This window comes from Mesoplodon densirostris, chromosome 8, assembly GCF_025265405.1.
Source record: "Mesoplodon densirostris isolate mMesDen1 chromosome 8, mMesDen1 primary haplotype, whole genome shotgun sequence".
Lineage (NCBI taxonomy): Eukaryota > Metazoa > Chordata > Mammalia > Artiodactyla > Ziphiidae > Mesoplodon > Mesoplodon densirostris.
In genome coordinates, this window is record NC_082668.1 from 90,300,470 (window position 1) to 90,317,221 (window position 16,752).

At 36.4% G+C, this 16,752-nt stretch overlaps 1 protein-coding gene and 1 pseudogene across 3 annotated transcripts in view; one reads left to right on the forward strand and one right to left on the reverse strand.

Moving 5' to 3' along the window:
* Positions 1-16,752, reverse strand: part of SLC25A12 (solute carrier family 25 member 12) — a 92,754-nt gene that overhangs the window by 26,222 nt on the left and 49,780 nt on the right. For all 3 annotated transcript variants that reach the window (XM_060106476.1, XM_060106475.1, XM_060106477.1), the window contains 5 exons: positions 15,531-15,669; positions 14,762-14,855; positions 13,064-13,148; positions 2,035-2,116; positions 594-752 (listed from right to left, as the gene is read on the reverse strand). In XM_060106476.1, the coding sequence (XP_059962459.1) occupies positions 594-752; positions 2,035-2,116; positions 13,064-13,148; positions 14,762-14,855; positions 15,531-15,669 (559 nt within the window). The remainder of the gene's footprint in view (positions 1-593; positions 753-2,034; positions 2,117-13,063; positions 13,149-14,761; positions 14,856-15,530; positions 15,670-16,752) is intronic.
* On the forward strand, positions 5,891-6,401 carry LOC132495296 (small nuclear ribonucleoprotein E-like; annotated as a pseudogene).

Here is a 16,752-nt window from a genome sequence, read left to right on the forward strand (position 1 = left end):
CTTCCACTCAGTGCCTCTGAACTACAGGGAGAAAAGGAGCAAGAATGAGACTTGGAGCAAAAAGGTTTTCTTTTCTTTCTTTCTTTCTTTTTTTTTTTAACCTTCAGATGACTCACTGGTCTCCTTGGAAGAGACAAAAATGTGCAATATTTCTTTCAGGTGAAACAAACAGATAGAGTGTACACTCACCTTCAAGTGGCAGTCTGGTTTCTATTTCACAGAGGAGAGATATATTTCTCCTCTCTAATTCTTTGAGAAAAGAAGCTCTCTATTTCTTAGCTGTCATCCTCGTATTCCACCTGCAGACATGTGCCTTAGTTTGTAAGAGCATGGTGACCACCATAGACCATGCTGGGGAAAACGCAGGCTTTAGATTGCAGGAAGAAGAAATAAAGAACTTGTCTGCAGACTAATATTGCTAGTTACCAGCAAGAATGTAAAAAGGGAAATGAGCAAGGAGTAAATAAAAAGAGAGAAACAGCCCTAGTCTGTCTGAAAAGGCTGTGCACTGATTTTCACAATCAGTTGAGTCTGAAACCTGCTGCTGGTGAGATAAACTCACTAACTTCAGCAGCTGAGATCTGCTTGCTCACCCCGGTAGAGTCCAAAGAAGCCCTCATAACGCAAGACTTTCTTAAAACAGTCAAAGCTGTTTTTGTACATCAGCTCCCCGACAACAGAGCCGGTGCCACGCTGATTCTGCATGCGGGTCTTCACCAGGTCTATTGGGTACACCGCGGTGGCTCCCACAGCTACAAATGAAACAATTGTAAGGCTTAAAAGAGAGCACAATTAAACGGAGAATCTGTAAGGACAACAAATCTCTAAATCAAAGGACTAGAAAACAGAACACAGTATATATCCTCACAAAAGAGATTTTACGTAATTTTCCCTTCTTCCATACACAGCTGAAGGATCACAGGCTAGCAACCACCGGGATCCATAAAGACAGCTGCTTCAGAGAACAACTGTAATGGATTTTCAAGTCATCACCAACATTAGATAATCAACACTCAATTTCCTTTAACAACATTAAACTCTTATATATAACATATTTCTTTATATTTTCCATTAAATGCCTACATATTATACAAGTTACCTCTTAAAATAACTATATATCTACACATAGGTGGCTGCAATTTTAAAATTTAGTTTACTACAGCATTTTGGTAAATTAACCTTAGTTACAACTATAATATTGGAACCAAATCTCAACATGACCCTCCCCCTACTTACAGCATTCGGTTTATAAAAAAAAAAAAGCCTAGGCTTTAGAATTTCTCAGGGACTGAAAAATTTATAACATGAATTAGAGTATTATATTTTTCAACTGTTGAAAACCAAAACATGCTTTACAACTTCTAAAACAGATTGAAAAGTAAAAATAATAGTTTCATCAGTTTAGGCTTCTTTTGAAAAATCATAAGTATTTTAATCACACTACTAGGTTCTTCTCAATAAAGCAACTTCAGATTTTTTATACATTTTCTATGGAGAGATTTAAGCAAAAAAAGCCTCTCAAATTTTGCCCAGGAGCAGGGAAGAGAGGTTCATTTTAACAAATAACCTTCAAGTCTAGATATTCTTCAGCCAGTAAAAGATGAGGTGGGGGGGAAACAAGCAGAAAAGCAAAAGCGAATCACTTTGAGAGGTTGTTTTACTTCATAAGGTTCTGGGATTTGTACCCCAAATCTTGATCTCTTACCTGCCCTCACTCCTAACACCAGAAACACAGTCTTATTCTCCATTTCTTCGTACTGGCTTTAACCAGTATAATTAAGGGGAGTGCAGCACGCATCCAAGACTTTCACATGATTACAGAGGTTTTGTCTTGAAGACAGACTGGAGCCAGAGGGGGCATGGCCGTGCTATGACAAGTCCTCTGATCGTAGGTAAAAATAAAGAATACTTCAGAAAGCCCTGCAGTCGTGACCCTTGGGAACAATGAACTGAACCTTTGCTGATCTGTCCCGGTCTAGTGAGATAATATTACATGAACGCAAGCTTGAAACAGCACATAGACATGTCACTCACCTCCAGCAATTGAGCCCAGAGTGAATCTGTAAGCAGACTCGGCAATCTGGAGCCAGACAGGCCTGCCTAAACTGTGAGATTGCTGTGGGGAAGAAGAAAACATGTAAAAAATTTTGGAAAAGCATATGGCTAATGAAAAAAACTATAATTTGGCTGTGTTAAGATTTTGAAATAGATACTTCTATTATTAGCATTTAAAAACCATATCTGGCCAAATAGACTCAGTAGCTTTTTCCCCCCATTTGCACAAGCCTATTAATGCCTCATTTATCTGCTACTACTTGGGAATACACTATCATTCTACAGAAGTGAATCTTTCAGGTAAGTAAATATTTCAGGTTTAAAATCACTTCCCCCTTCTTTAACCAACTTAAAATTTTAAAATCTTTCTAAAATGTATAAAAACTATCGCGATTCCTAAATCAGATAATATTGATCATAATTTTCCACCTCTAATGACTGAAGGTCAACATATTCATACGTCCATCAATTTCTGCATCAAGATCTAACGCAGCTGTTTGTACTATCTTCCCACGCTTGACAGCTATTACTTCTTTTACCAACAGCCTCCTAGTTTGATTTTGCCACTTCTCATCTGTCAGGGCTGGAGAAATCACATAACTAGAATTGTGAGGATTATATGTAAAGCAAGGTCAAGGACTTCTCTTTTGGGCTAAAGTGAAAAACTTCAATAGCTGCTATTTCAAGGGTTCAGAGCCTTTGCCCCTTTATTTGTGGCTTTGAAGCTCAACCACTGAGGTTATCAATAGATAAGTATAGTATTTCTCACCTATGCTACCGAGCATTTGCTCTCCTAGACCTGTGTATTCCTCAACTCTGCCTACGCAAAGAAAACACCTGAGGGACCTTAAAATATATATCCCTGAGGCCTGGGGTTTATAAATTTTTAAAAGGCTTCAAATCATTCTGCTGTGTAGTTAGGTTGAGAACCACTGTCCTAGCCACATTTGTAGTTCTAACATAAAATCTATGTTGAAAATAAAGCTAATGGGAAAAACCTATTGTGGTTCAGAATGTTATTTCATTGGTATCCCACAGCATAAAGGACTTGAAATAATTTGTCTATAGTAGTGTGTCAGTCTTGTTCTTTAATATTTTCATTATGAAAATAACAGTTATGTGTATAAACAGTCTGAAATGAAGGAATAAAATACTGCTTTATCATAAGAAAACTTGAAAAATAGCAACTTGAATGAGCTTTCAAAACACAGCATAATAAAAATGTTTAGATACTCTCACTAGAACAATTGAGAATAATTTAATGGAGAGGGACTCCTTGCCTAAAATCTAAAGGAAAGAAAAAAGTAAGCTAGTCTACTCTCATTTGCTTTCATTTGTACAATCTCTTCAGAGTTCAATTAAGGAAGCTAAATATGGCAAAACCAGATATTTATAAACAATTTGGGAAGCAGCCTATAGAAAGGTTTTATCTGTCTTCTTGTTTTGTAAATTTTGCACCACAGTAAGCATCACTTCTCTTTGAACAAAAGCATGTGATATCTAAATATTTAATGTTTGATTGTGATCTCCGTAGGCAGAGACCTTTAAAAGCTCATTATGCCTGTCATAGTGTTGTGGTTCAATATATTCTATAGTGAAGGAAAATAAGTAATGTTTGATGAAAAGTCAATAAGAAACCCTTGGAAAATCTGGCAATTAGTCAAACACCATTACTTCAAACAAAATCACTACATATTTTATAAATGTCAACTGTCCCAATATACCAACTTTATTATAATGAAATTAGGTGAAAGCATACATCTATCACATCCAAAACTGAATTTAATACATGGAAGAAACCATCATAAAAAAAGGCGAAAAACTGCACAAAGACATAATCATGATTTTGTAGGGAATACATTTTTTCCTAGCAAGTTAGCCCAAGCAACTGCATGGCCATCCATTATGTTTGATCTACATGCTGTAACAAAAGTGAGCAATTAACAATTTAATATTGACATTTTATTTGAAATTTAATAAGGGAAAGAGTAGAATATTTTAACAAAACCTTGAGTATAAGCCTAATTTTGACTCATTCACAGAACAGCAAAAAATATGCCGTCCACAAAGATATTTTTTGTTTCATTTATTACTATGATAATAATACTAACTTTAGACTGTTTAGAGATTTGTTGTCCCCCAAAAGGTGAAAGTACTTGACCAAGCACTCAGGACTGTTGCCCTAATGCAGCCCTCAGGGGTCCAGTGTTTTTCAGTCTTCTGTAAATAAATTCCCTTGTGAGACCATGGAAGGATGCTTACTCTCAGCAATTTCTACCCACAGTGAGACCACACTGTACTATTTTGCCAGTCAGTCCACTATACATACAAAGGTAAGAGGGCCACACTATGGACAGGACAGGCGACTTGCCAAAGGTCTCACTGTGAAATAGGGAATAGGCAGAGCAATGGCCCTTGTCACTCCACTGCATTCTCCATTATAACTGAACACTCCTGCCAGGCAAAGATTGTAAGCACTTAACTCCAATATATGACTTCATTTATAAATTATACGCATGTTTTACTGTACTAATTATATACATAAAAATCTAATATATATTATTAAATTACATATAATATACATCTAAACATACAAAAATAGAAATTATAAAAGAATGAGATGAAATAAAATGATTTTTTAAAATTTTATTTTGCATTTATTAATGCAAAACCCTTCTCGGTATCGCTTTAAAATATTATATTAACTGAATATGCTTCAGTTAGTTTTTCAAGTATTGATTGAACACAATGAGGGTAATGAGTTAATTCTGATACTCTGTTTCAAAGACAATCCAGTTGAAAACGAACGCAATCTGTATCTCTGAGGTAAAGATGATGTTCAACATCACATTTTTTTTTTTACATCTTTATTGGAGTATAATTGCTTTACAATGGTGTGATAGTTGCTGCTTTATAACAAAGTGAATCAGTTATACATATACATATGTTCCCATATCTCTTCCCTCTTGCGTCTCCCTCCCTCCCACCCTCCCTATCCCACCCCTCCAGGCGGTCACAAAGCACCAAGCTGATCTCCCTGTGCTATGCGACTGCTTCCCACTAGCTATCTATTTTACATTTGGTAGTGTATATATGTCCATGACACTCTCTCACTTTGTTCCAGCTTACCCTTCCCCCCTCCCCGTGTCCTCAAGTCCATATTTTAAAGAAATTCAAGTTATGGCATTTTGGCTTAGATTTTAAAATCTTTTATAATCAATGCGGCTGTTATACTACCTATATAGTATATATGTTTTTAACTTCTAAAAATGCACACATAAAACTTTTTTTCCGAAATCGAAGTTTCTCAGTCACAAAACTGGGTGAAAATAAATCCATTCTCATAGATTATGAATTATTTTCAATCATGACCTCTTTCAAAAGAATATGTTAAATTTAAAACTCACTGACTAAAAAGAGCTATGGTCCCAACTATGAATCAAATATTGGGGAGGGGCAAGATAAGGGTATGGGCCATATGGTATCACTGATATGTGGAATCTAAAATACGACACAGGGCCTTCCCTGGTGGTCCAGTGGTTAAGACTCCATGCTTCCACTGTAGGGGGCACAGGTCTGATCCCTGGTCAGGAAAATAAGATTCTGCACACCGTGTGGCACAGCAAAAAACAAACAAACAAACACCCCGAAACAAATGAACATTATCTACAAAACAAAAACGGACTCACAGATATAGAGAACAGACTTGTGGTTGCCAAGGGGGCCAGGGGGTGGGGAGAGGGGACAACTGGGAGTTTAGGATTAGTGGATGTAAACTATTATATATCAGATAGATAGAGTGTGTGGGATAGTGTGGTCTTTGTGAGCTTCCACCATGGCGTACCAGGGCCAGGGCCAGAGGGTGCAAAAGGTGATGGATGGTGCAGCCCATCAATCTCATCTTCAGACACTTGCAAAATATATCTCGGATTCAGGTGTGGCTTTAAGAGCAAGTGAATATGCGGATACAGGGTTGTATCACTGGTTTTGATGAGTATATGAACCTCGTATTAGATGATGCAGAAGAGATTAATTCTAAACCAAAGTCAAGAGAACAACTGGGTCGGGCTTCCCTGGTGGCACAGTGGTTGAGAGTCCACCTGCCGATGCAGGGGACACGGGTTCATGCCCCAGTGCGGGAAGATCCCACATGCCGCGGAGCGGCTGGGCCTGTGAGCCATGGCCGCTGAGCCTGCGCATCCGGAGCCCGTGCTCCGCAACGGGAGAGGCCAAAACAGTGAGAGGCCCGCGTACCGCAAAAAAAAAAAAGAAAACAACTGGGTCGGATCATGTTAAAAGGAGATAACATTATTCTGCTCCAAAGTGTCTCCAACTAGAAATGATCAATGAAGTGAGAAATTGTTGACAAGGCAATGCAGTTTGTTTAGGTGTCCTTTGTTAGAAGTGTAATTCTAAAGCATTTATTCATATTGTTTTGCTCACCTTTATGTTATTAGCAGATGACAATAAATGCTGTGGGATTGTTTTTATTTTTAAAAAATGGATAAACAACAAGGTCCTACTGTATAGCACAAGGAACTATATTCAATATCCTGTGATAAACCATAATGGAAAAGAATATGAAAAAGAATATATATATGTATAACAGTCACTTTGCTGTACAACAGAAATTAAACGCAACGTTGTAAATCCACTACACATCAACGAAATTTTTTAAAAAACTAAAAACAAAGGCAGGGTAAGTGATTAAGAGACACAAGCTACTATGTATAAAATAAATAAGCAACAAGAATATATTGTACAGCACATGGAAATATAGTCATTATTTTCTAATAACATTTAATGGAGTATAATCTATAAAAATACTGAATCACTATGTTATACACCTGGAATGTAATATTGTAAATCACCTATACCTCAATTAAAGAAAGAATCAAGTAACCACTAATTCCCTTACTCATACAAAAGCTTTCTCCTGTGTTCAAGCACATATATTTTCTTTATATGCTCTTCCTTTAAAGAATGTTTATAAGCCCTACAAAATCCTGTGAAAACTGTAGGATTATACTGTCTTTAATTCTTAGCTAAAAACATCTCTAACTATAAATACCCAAATGCCTTTTGAAAATGCCATCTCTGCCCTTATTAAATTGCATTCTATTTTTTTTAAAAAATACAATATACGGTTACTAAGGGGTTTTTTTTTTAGGCTTAGCTATCACTATAACTTATGGTTCACTTATATTTAGGTATGTAAATTAATATAATTAATGCTATGGATTTCATTTCATGAATATTCATAAGTAGAATGCTACTGTAGCTGTCATCTCTATTAATGACTGTGTACTGAATTTTTTAGCATTTAGGCTGAAAGAAAATCTCAGCACTAAGAAGATCACCTACCGTGAGCAAATGGGCCAAAGGAAAAGGCACTCTTTTCCTTAAGGTTATGATTATGATCATGAAGGTGATATTTAACAAGATTAATTAAGTGTTTTTCAAAGCAAAATAAGAGTTGAAAATCTTAAATGATTTTACACCTGCTCCCTAAGCGTATGTGTATGATAGGAAATGAGGAAATGGCTCGAGAGCTCATTGAGAGAGGAGAAAGTTCTTTTACTTGGTTGTTAAATGTACCTTATCCTATAAATGAGAATTAGATAAGGCAAGATCATGTCAGTTAACAAGTCAGGCACCCTGCCCAAATCAAGCCGCTTCATGGAGTATGCCAACCCAACGACGAGAACTGCCTCTTCCAAATGGCACTCTATTGATGGACAGAAGGAAAGGAAGGAAAAGCTGAAGTCTTTTATACTGAGCATGGGTTGTGACGGGAGAGGGGAAGGCTAGACTTTACATCAACTAAAATGTATGACTGTAACAGCAAAATAAGCTTAGGGAAAATAAAATTCTTTTGTCTGCAAATCACATCTATGAATTTAATATGCCTGAATTTGAATTCCATACTCTTGGCCTCATAAAACAAGATTAAAACCCAAAGCTGTGATGATATATACTTTTTTCTCAGTGAGAGGTGAGGTTAAATTGTGTTAGAGACTGTAATAAGACTTTAATTCTAATACTTTAAATGAGGTAAATGGCTAATAAATACATAAATAAAACTAGTATAGAAACCCAATCTCCTCCTTTTTGAGAATAGATTTCCATTTATGGTAAAACTATTGCAGATGACAGAGGTTAAAAGTTCCAAAAAAGGGCCTCCCTGGTGGCGCAAGTGGTTGAGAGTCCGCCTGCCGATGCAGGGGATACGGGTTCGTGCCCCGGTCTGGGAGGATCCCATATGCCGCGGAGCGGCTGGGCCCGTGAGCCATGGCCGCTGAGCCTGCGCGTCCGGAGCCTGCGCGTCCGGAGCCTGTGCTCCGCAACGGGGGAGGCCACAACAGTGAGAGGCCCGCATACCACAAAAAAAAAAAAAAAAAAAAAAAGAAGAGAATTAGTAAGTGGATTTTAACGCTTTATCTTTACTCATGAAAACAAAGTTCTCAAGAAGGTCCATTAGAATGCAAAACACACAAAGAGACAAACTCCTATTTGTCTAAGAAATACTATATAGAAAACAGAGAGAAAAATCATTCTAATAATGTTCTGATAGAACCCAAGCCAGCTTATATTCCAAAAGTTCTTTGTGTGAGTGGTCTGTAGCTTGAATGTAATTTCCCATAGAAACAAAACTTAAAAGAAAAAAGTATTTATATGCCCAAGCAGGTCCATCATAGATAATTTACCCCATACAGTTGAAAAAGCAATTATGTAGTATACAGTAAAGAAAAAAAAAAGAAGTTGCCTACCCATTCTCACATTGGGCTAGATAGAATTGGTCTTTAACCTCCAAAGCACTTCATGCTTCAAAAATGTCACATCCTCTTCTCTCTGCAACCCACCTCCTTTTAGCTAACCCATTTTATCCAATTGAAAATTTCCATTTTTCTCATTGGTCATCTCTATACCACAACATATTTACCCATTCTACTATGGACACTTACTGCAAATAATGCTGCTATATACATTGTTGCATGTTCCTTTTAATCAGCATATGTACTTATTCCTGTTAGGGACTACACCTGGGAGAGGAATTGTCAGGTCACAGGATATATGTCTCTCAATTGTAGTTGATACTCCCAAATAGTTTCCAAAGTTGTGATGCCAGAAGTTTCTGACAGTTCCCATTCCTCCACCTCCTAAACAACACTTGCCATTGTCAGAGTATAATATTGGCCAATCTGGATAGTATAAAACAGCATCTAATTGTAGTTTTAATGTGTATTTTTTTCTGTTTACTAATGATGCTGAACTAACTTCCCCTCCCCTCCTCTTCCCTTCCCCATTTGGATATCCTTTATCTTTCCCTTTTGTGTAGCCTGTCTTTTCACCCTTTCACTGATATGTTTTAATGAACAAAGGTTCTTAAATTTAATGAAGTTCAAGTTATTAATCGTTTTCTTTATGACAGGTATTCTGTGCCCTGTTTGTGAAATCTTTGCTTATCTCTCGATTATGAATATAATCTCCTATGTTATCTTCTCTAAGCTCTCAAGTTTAGAACATCCCAACTGGAACGTACTTTTGTGTACAGTATGGTGTGGGAATTTTTTTTCTATACGATATTCATCGGTCATAATTTTAAAAAAATACAACGCAGAATTTCAGCCAGCACAAAAATTTTAAAAGCAAAACATTTCAGGCAATAAAGAAGAAAATACAGAGATATAATTCTTCCTCACTTCCCATCCCCTTCCACCTAAGGAAAGTGGATGAAGGTGGATGAAGGAGTTGTGTCATGTCTATATTTGAGCCCAACTTGGAGTTTGCTCAGATAGCTTTTTCATATTTACCAACAATAACAACAACTGTAATAGCAGTTAACATTTATTGCATGCTTAGTAGGTGTAAGTGCATTATCTCATGTAATTCTAACAATAACCCTATGAGATGGATATTACTGGCTCTTCTTAGTAAATGAGGAAACTGAGAAAGGAAAGATGTTACATCATCCGTCCCCAAGTTCTTAACGTCTGCCTCTTCTATTTCTGAACTCACGGATTCTCCATCATGCACATGTGCTTTCATAACAACTTTCATAGATTGAGATAACAACAAAACATGCCTTCCTTCCTATTTTTTATCTAAGTTTCAAGCAAATTCCTATAGAGGAACACTCTACATACAAAATGTAAATAATCATGTATTCATATGTGGTAGTATAGAAAAAATAAGAGAATCAAAAATGTCTTCTGGAAGTGACATGGAAACAGTTATGGTTAGCACTAATGTAATTCTGTGGTTTAGAGAATTTTCAAAAACAAGTCAGTCACTAAAATTGAAGTCTATATGGCTGCCTTAGAATGCCTCATAAATCTAAACTACGTTAACTGAAAAAACCTGTTTCTAGACTGAAAACTGCAGAAAGCTTACTACTTTGTTTGCTATAATAACTTAGGCATATTTTTATATTATTCTACTTGGGTCCTAGCCTATATTCCTTACATAGCTTTTAATGCTACAAGGAAAAAGGAAGATACATTAAAATTTTTGAAAAAGAAAAAAATCTATTGATTCACATAACTTTTGCAGAATGCAAGAACTTAAAGGATTCTTAGAAATACCTGCAGGTACTAATTTTACTAAAGGAGAAAGTGAGGCCCACAGAAACTTGTACCAGATGCCAAGGACAGTAAAGGTCAGAATTACAATGGATGTAACTAGGGATATTAACCTGAATCCCTCTTAAATAATCTTCATAAATCTATTTCTAAGAAATTCTAAAAATTATTTATGACTTCTTTGAGTTTTATTTTCCCAGGTGTTGTTTTTACCCTAATTTACAGGAAAAAAATAGATTTAAAATCTTCACTTTATTTCTCTATTCCTAACCCTCAGCAATAAGACTACCCAATATAGCTGATATGTGAAAGGAAAAATAATACAGTCTCTGACCTTCCTCCTTTGAGACCAATGTAAGAACACCCAGGATCTCTACATGCTCTCTGGAGACTGCAGATCCCTGCGCCATCCTACTGTTAGAGAAAAGGCAGAGAAGGCACTCTACCACCATCCTGGATGCCAATCAGAAACAAACGGTAAGAAGAGTTAGTAGTGGTTTTTATCACTGCCCATTTTCTAAGTATCTGACAAGAGGTTTGAGGCCATCCATGCAGCAGAAAACGCACCAGTGCTGCCACTGAAGGCAAATCATCTTCGAATCTGTCTTCAAAACCATTTCCAACAGTATCAGAATTACATCACCTTCCTAAGGAATCAGAAATATGAGCGATGCAGACTTAGGGCGCCAAAGACTGCAAAAGCCACTTTCATTTATGGCCTCCAGGAAAATCGCTAGGGGCAAGAAAGGCAGGTGAAACAAAAAAGAGTGGCAGAAAGGCTTAGAAAGGAGGAAATGAGTGGGTTTTTTTAATTCATCACATTGTTTTTAATAAGCTAAATGAGATATTCCCCAGTTACAAATATTAAGGACACCCCCAAGGAAAGCTCTATTAATAGACCTGTAACACTAAAAAATATCTCCTTTTGAAATGCAATTTTTCAAACTTCAAGAATAAATTTTTATAAATGTGTACTACAATATATGAAATTAAATTCAGTAAGAACTCTTTAAATATTTCAATACATCTCAAATTTTAAGTAATTTTATTAAATTTTGCTATAAATCAATGAATTGGAATAAATCCATCTATTTTTTTAAAGGATCTGAGAACGTGTAATGAAAAGAAACTTTGTTGTCAGCAGATAAGAGTTTTTTGCTACTAAAGAGGCTAAATCACAGTGGGTTACAGATATATTTTAATTTACAGGAAGCTTTATTACACACCAAGCAAAGTATTAACATAAAATGTAGATCTAAAAGCAATTATTTTACATTTTCAATTTACTTACCTGACTACAAAAGTTCTTGTGTATTATACAAAGAAAAGCTGGAAATTCTAATTTGTTTCAGAGGCAGAATCATCATTCCGTGGAGTTCAAGTAGAAGAAAGATTTGCTCCTGAAACTTCCCACAGTGAAGCACACTTATATACCTAGATCTTTCACTGGCACATGTGGCTATTCAACAGTGCGGTAGCAGAAAAGAAAAAGCAGACTTGCTCTCTTTCCATGGCACGCCGACATCGCGTTTCTCTCTCTCTTCTTGTCTCCTGTCTTCATCCCCCCTCTCCCCACACCCTCTCCATCTCTCCTAGCCTCATAGGGCATCACAGTCTCCTAAAGAATCATGAGGGACACGGGTCTCATGTGTATTAGACAAGGACTAGCCCTCCTATAACCCCCACCGCCCCCTCCCACCAAAACTATATGACCATTGCTGCAACTGAGGCTTCCTCCAAATGCTCCAGAAGTAGGGCTTCAGTTTAAATTAGATTTTTTAAAAACTGCTCCGTTCCACTATTCAAGGTAATATCATGAGGTTTATTTTCCTACCAAGACAGTATGTTTGAAACCAGAAATAAGACTGCATTAACTTTATAGGACTCAGAGCTATTGTTTTTATCACTCAAACAAAAACTAATATTATCAAAAATGTAATAATAATCAAGGTTTTCCTTCTGGTTCATTAAGTAGATAGTTTTCCTGTGTTATTGTTGTAATCTATAAGACACATTCTCAGTGAAAGATTTATTTCAGTAAAGGAATGTTTTGTATTTTAAAAACCCTATAAATATCAGTTTAATGATACAAAATGAACTTAACACTTATCTTTAAGTGTCACTAGACAAATAAAAGGAAAAAACTGCTACTCCTAGGGGGAGGGAAGCCAAGCCCATGTATGTCTACACTCTTATTTTCCTCATCTTAATAAGCTAGAAGAAAAAAACCACAAACATAAATCTAGTTGCTCCATAAAATACTCTGTGAGGGTAGGGGTAAAAGTTCTATAAAGGTAGTCTTTGAGCTAAGTTAAGTCTTTCTGTAAAGCAGTTTTTAATTTTCATAGATTCAGGAGCCTGAGGCTGTCATGTACATATTACTTCGGCATTTTTGAAGGTGATTCTGTTTATGAGACTCCTCCTACCTGTCTCTGAAGTTCTGCCAGGTTGAAAGGTAAGGCCGCCTCAGCCAATGGGGCTATTCTCTCAATATCTGCCAAAGTCAAGCGCCTTCAGGCAAAAACACACGAAAGAAAGAACTGTTAGATACCAACAAACTCCTCATACTAAGATCATCCTTCTTCAGAAAAAAAGAGGGTAAAAAAGAACTATGGTTTAAAAGTAGTATTTCTCTATTCACACAGATCATATTAGTGAGAGAAAAAGAAAACTTCAGGCGCTGCTTGCCACACAAAAAGCAAAAGACTCTAAAGAAATAATGTGGAGTACATAAATTTAATGACTCCAAAGACAGATAATAAAATTAAAGAAATAATTCTTGCCAGAAGCAAAGTATAAACATCGACAGTTCATACACACTAAATATATTCCTATAGCATACATATTTATTGCATAAGTGCAAAGTCTCTTGAGAAGGATAAAAATAAAAGTGATAAACACCGGTTGCCTTTAAGGGGAAAAGGGAGAAGGGTAGAAGGGAGACATTTTTACAGCATGCTCTTTTAAACTCTTAAGAGTTTTGAACTACGCGAATACACTACTGTTTCAAAAAATTTTTACTTTAAATAAGTACATTCCCTGAACTAGCTAGTACGTCACGTCAGATCCAGTTTTGAGAAGCACTTTTTGAAAGCATTTATTATCATGGAGGTACAATACCTTTACTAAAAATGTGAATTCTAGATGGCTGAGACATGGCCTGATAGTTCATGTCAATCACCAAAGACGGGCTGGCTTATCCAGTATCATCTCCAGCTCAACAATTCATTATGTAGCATGAAGGTAATAAATCATCTATGTACACTCAACTTCTATTAGTCTTCAGTTCTAGGGTTAAAACCCATTTTTTTCAGATATGCCTACACTTAAGTAACTACTACAGGTGACTAATAAAATCTGATCACTTAGCAGATCACACAGGTCCTACTGCGTGCCCAAAGACAAGAGTTTTTCATCTGGATTTGCATGAGACTTTGCAAATTAAATTCTCTCTATGTGCTTTGGGTTTTCTCAATCTATAAAACAGAGGCATAAAACATCTGAGCTTAACTATGATGATAACCATGATGATAATGTCACAGGCATATTTCAAGAAAATGATACTCTCCAACACAAAATGGTATATACTGTTTAGTAAAATCCCCATTCACAATGAATCAAAAAGATTATAAGATTCCTGAACATGTACTTCAATTTATTTTAGAAATTTAGGCAAATGTCCACAAATCACTAAAAATTCCTAACACCTCTAGAGTCCAGATTAAATCAATTTTTCTGTCCCTCTCTTACTTTTTGTCACTTCCCTCTCCCCGTCCCCTATCATTTTTCTTCCTTTCCCGTTTCCCTCTCTCACACCTTACTTACTCCCTTTCAACCCTTTACTCCCTTTCTTTTTACGCTCTCTCTCCATTTCTTCCCTCCCTTTTTTCTTCCCCTCCTCTCTCTTTTTTCCCCTCTTGTCCTCTTTTCCCTTTCCCTCCCTCCATCTCTCCCTACCTTTAGTCTGTCTTCATCTGTCTCTCCTTCCTCCCGTTTCTCATATCTGCCTGTCTCTCTTTCTTGAAATGTATATACTGAATAAACTATTGTTTAAAAAAACACCACTGCGTCACGTTAAAATAACTGTCCTAAAAAATATCATGAAGAATTATTGGAATAGTTACCCTGTAGCATTATATAAGTCTGAAAGCTGGTACAGGATATCAATTTCTAGTGGGGTGACTTGCCCATAGCGTATGGCACTCTGGGCAAATTCCTCTGGAAGAAAAAGAAAATATTTTAAAATCTTAAAAGATTCTTAACATATAACAAACTTCTACCTTAACCAACTATTATTTGAAAGCTAAAAACATTTCAGTATTATTTTTAAAGTCTAAAACTGAATTTCAATATCTAAGTTCAATTATATAGAAATAACCACAAAAGTATGAAAGCTGGCAAAAGATAAAATGTTAAGATGACGAAACAGTAAAAGCAGATAAAGATAAATTAACTTCAGAGATAAAACAATCTCTTTAGGATCCTCTCTCTTGTCTTGTTTATTTGATTTGGTCTCCAGAGTTACAAGACAAAAGAATTGGCTCTTCTCCAGTCACCTAAAACTTCCCACTACAATTCAGCAAAAGGAGTAGGCTTGCCCATCTTTCTGTGGCAACTCCTTCCTCATACAAACAAGCCGCTGCCACTAACCTGTTTGACAGACTGGGCCAAGGTTCTTTTCAAAACTGTCAAAGCCACTTTTCCATTCCTGACCTCAGCATCCCATTAAATCCACCTGGATTTCTGGAGACCATTATGGCCCAAGTGAAGCATACATACATGGTAACATACTTTCTAGATCTGGCTTCAGAGTAGTAAACTTAGACCAACCTCATTCCCTAGATAAAGTGAAAATGCTGAGATTCGAATCAACGTATATTTTTAAAATCTTACCCTTTGTGACTTCAACATCTTTCCTTGTGCCAGCTAGAGTGCTATATATCTTACGAACAAGCTCCATGTTATTCAGTAAGGAGTTAAATGCATTGAAGTACGAGAAGCTAACCTGGTGTGAGATACTTCCTCCAGCTGCCTAGGAAATGACAACACAGAAAGTTAAACAAACAAACAAAACCAAAAAAATACATTTATGGACACTGAACTTTTCTCAAAGAAGATCCAAAGGAGTCTTCATTACTAAAATGATTAACAGCCAGTCCATAAATACAAGGAAGGTATCGTGCTAAAACACTGTCAGTGTGTTTCATGCCCTCAAGGAAGTCTATGTAATTTAGGTGTTAAGGAAGAAAGCAACATCTGGAAGTTGGACTTCATGGTTCATCTACCTATAAGGTCAAAAACAACAAATACAATTATCACAGATCAAAACCAATGATTATTTAAACAGGATTTCCAAGACCTTCAACTATGGAACTCCTGCTAGTTCTGGATAATCCAAACCTCAATGTACAATATGAGGAGCATTTTTTAAACTTGCTTTTTTTCCCACACACATATACAAAAACCAGTGGTAACTTTAAACTTTAAGACTATTTCACTATGTCAGCTCTCCTAATCTTTTCCTTTTTAAGCTTACTGTTATAAGTAAGATATAAAACAGTCCGTGCTAGGTTCTGAATCTCTATCACAAAAAGGTACAACTACCAAAAGCTCCAAAAGGTGTGGAGAAAATCTAGGGATACAAATCATGTCTTTAGTAGAATAGCACTAAAGAGGCTCTCTCATGCCTGGGGAAGGATGGGGGACAATATGGCCTTCATTACCTCTACAGGGTGAGGAAGTAATTTCTCCCTCTGTCCAACACTTGGACATAAACTCAAAAGTGAATATTTTTCATAGCTTGCAAAAGCCTAATTTCTAAGCCAAGAGGCAGAGGAACCCAGATGATTAAAAACATTCTCTATTAAAAACTCAAAAGAAATACTCATAGAAATACCAGTGTGACAACCTTAATCATAAAGGTCTACATTAAGGAGAGTATAGGTAATGCAGGGCATATGTTCCCACCCCCACCATCCCTCACACACATGCATTAACCTAAATATATATGATATTTGTATTAGCCTGAATTTGGATACCAGCGACCCAAAAGCCAGACTCAAATTATTTAACACATTCCTCCAGAAATTGAGATGGCATTTGGTAAACTGAGGCT